Source organism: Sinocyclocheilus rhinocerous, unplaced genomic scaffold (genome assembly GCF_001515625.1).
Source record: "Sinocyclocheilus rhinocerous isolate Xijiao unplaced genomic scaffold, SAMN03320098_v1.1 scaffold6280, whole genome shotgun sequence".
NCBI lineage: Eukaryota > Metazoa > Chordata > Actinopteri > Cypriniformes > Cyprinidae > Sinocyclocheilus > Sinocyclocheilus rhinocerous.
Window position 1 is genome coordinate 47,755 of NW_015635808.1, and position 4,773 is coordinate 52,527.

The following is a 4,773-nucleotide window of genomic DNA, read 5'->3' on the forward strand; positions in this document are numbered from 1 at the left end:
TCTTAAATTAACTCAGAAGAGTTTATTTAACAAAAAACAGCAGAAAGGGTACAAAAATCCTTTCCTTAATGAAAGGCACAAAACAGAAAAAACTTCAGTCCAAAAAGGATCAAAAAGGAGAATAATAATCTCTAAAACAAAAACTCAGGAAAAAGACAAAACAGCCAAATTAAACACAGGGAAACAATCCAAAAAAAGCTTTCAAAGTATAGTTCTTTGAACTAGAGCAGACTTACGGCAGCAACTGGCTTAGGAACCACAATAACCAAGCAAAGATACAAAGGAAGTGACCAGCTTAAATACACAGCCCAGAATGAGGCACATGTGAAAACAATAGCACTGATTACAAGAGGAACAACATTGACACGAGAGTACCATAGGGACCTCTAGTGGCAAAAATAGATACTGCCGGGACCCACGTACTCGATGGACATCCAGTATTCTGTGGACTGTGTAAGCTGGCTGGCCACCGATGATACGAGGAGGAGGAGATTTACCTGTCGCAAGAAAAGGAGAAGACAAAACAGGTTTTAACAGGGAGACATGAAAAGTGGGATTTATCTTCAAAGACTTAGGCAAGTATAAACGATAAGTAACTGGGTTAACTTTCCTGGCAATCTTGAAGGGACCGATGAACCTCTGGGAAAGTTTACGGGACACCACCCGTAAGGGAATGTTCTTAGTGGAGAGCCAGACTCTTTGGCCAGGGCGCAGAGTGGGGGCAGGTCTGCGTCTGCGATTAGCCTGGTGCTGGTACTGCTGAGAGACCTTAAGGAGCTTGAGTCTGGCCTTTTTCCATGTCTGGCGGCAGCGCTTAACAAACTGCTGAGCAGAGGGAACTGCGACCTCCACTTCTTGTTCAGGGAATAGTGGAGGGGTGTACCTGAACTGGCACTCGAAAGGGGACATGCCTGTAGCAGAGGAGTGAAGGGTATTGTGCGCGTATTCCGCCCACATGATGAAGGAAGACCAAGAGGATGGGTTGTTAGCTGCCATACACCTCAGTGTAGTCTCAAGATCTTGGTTAAGCCTCTCTGTTTGCCCATTGGACTCCGGGTGGAACCCAGAAGATAGACTCACTGTAGCCCCCAGGGATTGACAAAATGCCCGCCAGAATCGGGAGGAAAATTGGGGTCCTCGATCAGAGACGATGTCTTGTGGGATGCCAAAGACTCGAAAGACATGGGTTATAACCAATTCAGCCGTTTCTTTAGCGGTGGGTAGTTTGGGCAGAAGAATAAATCGAGCTGCCTTGGAGAATCTATCAACTATGACCATGATAGTGGTGTTGCCTTGTGATAGCGGAAGTCCAGTGATAAAATCCATGGAAAGGTGAGACCAAGGTCTATGAGGTATGGAGAGAGGGTGCAACAGCCCCTGAGGAGAACGGTGAGAGACTTTACTTTGGTTGCACGTGGGACATGCGTTTACAAATGTTGTCACATCCTCCTTGATGGTTGGCCACCAAAATCGTCTTTGGAGGAACTCAAGAGTGCGAGAAGTACCAGGATGACAAGTGAGACGAGAGGAGTGTCCCCACTGGAGGATCAGGGCGTGGACAGCTTTTGGGACAGACAGACAGTGGGTTGGCCCCCCTCCTGGGTCAGATTCTCGGGCTTGGGCCTGTTTTACAGTATTTTCCAAATTCCACCTGATAGGAACTATCCTGTCAGAGTTTTTGCTTTGTAAGGTCTCATTTTTGCTACTAGAGGTCCCTATGGTACTCTCGTGTCAATGTTGTGCCTCTTGTAATCAGTGCTATTGTTTTCACATGTGCCTCGTTCTGGGCTGTGTATTTAAGCTGGTCACTTCCTTTGTATCTTTGCTTGGTTATTGTGGTTCCTAAGCCAGTTGCTGCCGTAAGTCTGCTCTAGTTCAAAGCACTATACTTTGAAAGCTTTTTTTGGATTGTTTCCCTGTGTTTAATTTGGCTATTTTTGTCTTTTTCTTGAGTTTTGGTTTTAGAGATTATTATTCTCCTTTTTGGACTGAAGATTTTTCTGTTTTGTGGCTTTCATTAAGAAAAGGATTTTTGTACCCTTTCTGCTGTTTTTTTTTTAATTTTATTTTTAGGAGTTTGCCGAAAGCCCTTAGCCAGAGCCAGCTGATGCATCCATATAAAACACACAAATGTGATAATCAGCCAGTGCCAACAGCCTGCTGCTCAGATACATCCATACAGCAGTGTCACAAAGGAAAGTGCTCAGCTTTTGAAACGCTGATTAAAAAAAAAAATAAAAAAAGTTAAAACGATGGCATGTACATTCCACATTACATCGCAGTAACAGTGTATTTGCCAAGTAATTAGGTTTATCTGCACAGCAAAATGTGGCGTCCCAGATTCATCCTAATGTCTGACCCCTTGAATGTCAGAGCCGGGGCTCGAACTAGGGTCTCTGGCACAAGAGTCTTACTTTCCACCACTGAGCCACAGGAGGCAGTTGAACCCAATAGTCAGACGCGTTCTTAAATTAACTCAGAAGAGTTTATTTAACAAAAAAAACAGCAGAAAGGGCACAAAAATCCTTTCCTTAATGAAAGCCACAAAACAGAAAAATCTTCAGACCAAAAAGGAGAATAATAATCTCTAAAACCAAAACTCAGGAAAAAGACAAAAATAGCCAAATTAAACACAGGGAAACAATCCAAAAAAAGCTTTCAAAGTATAGTTCTTTGAACTAGAGCAGACTTACGGCAGCAACTGGCTTAGGAACCACAATAACCAAGCAAAGATACAAAGGAAGTGACCAGCCTGATCTTTACTGTTGGGACCTCTACAACCTCCGGTTTAGAGAGCGCTGTCACCTGGAATGATATTCATCATAAGATCAATACACACGGCGGGCCTCTAAAGTATGAGTTCATTTAAAGTCTGTGTTCAATTGTCCATCATGTCCTGCAAAATAAGTAATCAAACATTACATGTTTATTTGGCTTTCATGTAAATAAAATAGTGTATCTGAACATGAATATCTATTATTTTTCTGTCCACAGGTATGGCTATCCAGACCCTGACTACCTGAAGAGAGTAAAGGATGAGTTGAAGGCCAAAGGCATTGAATGAAGATTTTATTGATGTTCCCAAATGCACATCTAAGCCAAATGTTTACAAATAAGCCATTGATTGATTATTATATTGTAATATACTTATTTTATATATAGTGACTTTCAGAAGTATTCAGACCCTTGACCAGTTTACTGAAAAACAAACTATTGAACTCTTGTTCGGTGTGAAGCAACTCTTAAATCTCAAAATTAATTATTTGAAAGCAGGATTGGTTTTAACAAAATAAATAAAAAACTAAAAACATACAATCTTCCAAAAAATGCAACCCCCTCTGCTCTGGAGATCCATGTTTACACAGCTGAAATTACAAATCATGTTTAGTATGGCCCATCAGAAGCTGCAGAAGATAATAAACAAAGAATATGCGGGACTTGCGGGATGATGTTTCTGAAGAGCAGCGGTCAGTTTAACTGCTCAGGACTAACAAAGGACTCATGAAAAAACAGTCATGGATCATCCAGGTAACAGTATTGAGAATCAAGCGTATGCAAACTTTTGAACGGGCTCATTTTGATAAATTCAGTTATTATTTTGTCTTCTGGTGTATATGTAAACATCTGTTATGTGAAATACCATATTCAGGACAGTAACATGTTTTCAGGACAGTAACAAATGTTTATGATCCCTCTTATTTTGTTAAAATTGTGACAATTTGGCAGATTCTGCAAGGTGTATGTAAACTTTTGACCAACTGTATATATTGGTATTGTTTTAATTAAGGTGATGGGCTTTCATGATGTCCAGTTGTAATGAAATGTTTTAGCCTGAAGTTGTCTTGTGATTTTCATGCGTATACACTGCAAATATGAAGTCAGTATATAAAGTACCACACTTAAAGGCACTTGTGTTGGTCCTGATACTCGCATATATTAAAAAGTGTGTAGTACTTATTTTAATGTGGGACTATGGAAAAAACGTATGTTTGTGATTATATTTAGATTTAAATGTTAAAGTTGAACATACATTATAGTTCTGATAAAAATGTGTAACCACAATTTCTCAGAGAAATCAACCTACCAATGGTTTGTTTATGTATAGAAAGCTGAATGCAAAACATGCAAAACATGGCACACTTCACCAAATCTTTCACAAACTGCCTATAATAATACTTGTTGATTTTACTTTTAAAATGTATGCTTTTTTTCTCAGTGCACCTCTTCATATTTTAGCTCTTGTTTTCAGAAAGCAAAGGATGACTTTATCTCGGAACAAATTTGAATGATTAATCTTGGGTTTTTGTTTCAATCATATTGAAAATGACACATTGTTTGGACAAAATGTATTGAAGTTCTAACTTTTGGAAATATTTTTTCCTTGTAAACAAGTTGTCATAAATAAAAGAAATCAGCTTTAAAATATTTACAATTGTTGTAGATTGTTTCTCTTGTAGGGTTTAAAAGTAACAAATACCTTTGTATACCTGTTACAACCAATGGCTCTTACAATTCTATGGCTCTCTTTTCACAGGGCTCTGCTCTTACATTTACATTTAATCATTTAGCAGACACTTTTATCCAAAGCGACTTACAAATGAGGAGAACAATAGAAGCAATCAGACGAACGAGAGAGCAACAGTATACAAGTGCTGTGACAAGTCTCAGTATCTAGCACAGTACACACAGCTAGGTTTTTTTTTTTAAAAGAATGGAATAGAATAGAAAAGAATAGAATAGGTAAGTGCTAGTATTAGTTCGTCAGGTGCTGGC

At 39.3% G+C, this 4,773-nt stretch overlaps 1 protein-coding gene across 1 annotated transcript in view; it reads left to right on the top strand.

The window, feature by feature from the left end:
• LOC107747475 (E3 ubiquitin-protein ligase DTX3L-like) overlaps positions 1–3,363 on the top strand; it is a 16,305-nt gene extending 12,942 nt beyond the window's left edge. Inside the window, exons 6-7 of the mRNA XM_016562005.1 lie at positions 2,745–2,853; positions 2,995–3,363. Of these exons, the coding sequence (XP_016417491.1) occupies positions 2,745–2,853; positions 2,995–3,064 (179 nt within the window). The 3' untranslated portion in view covers positions 3,065–3,363. The remainder of the gene's footprint in view (positions 1–2,744; positions 2,854–2,994) is intronic.
• The last annotated feature ends 1,410 nt before the right edge of the window (positions 3,364–4,773 follow it).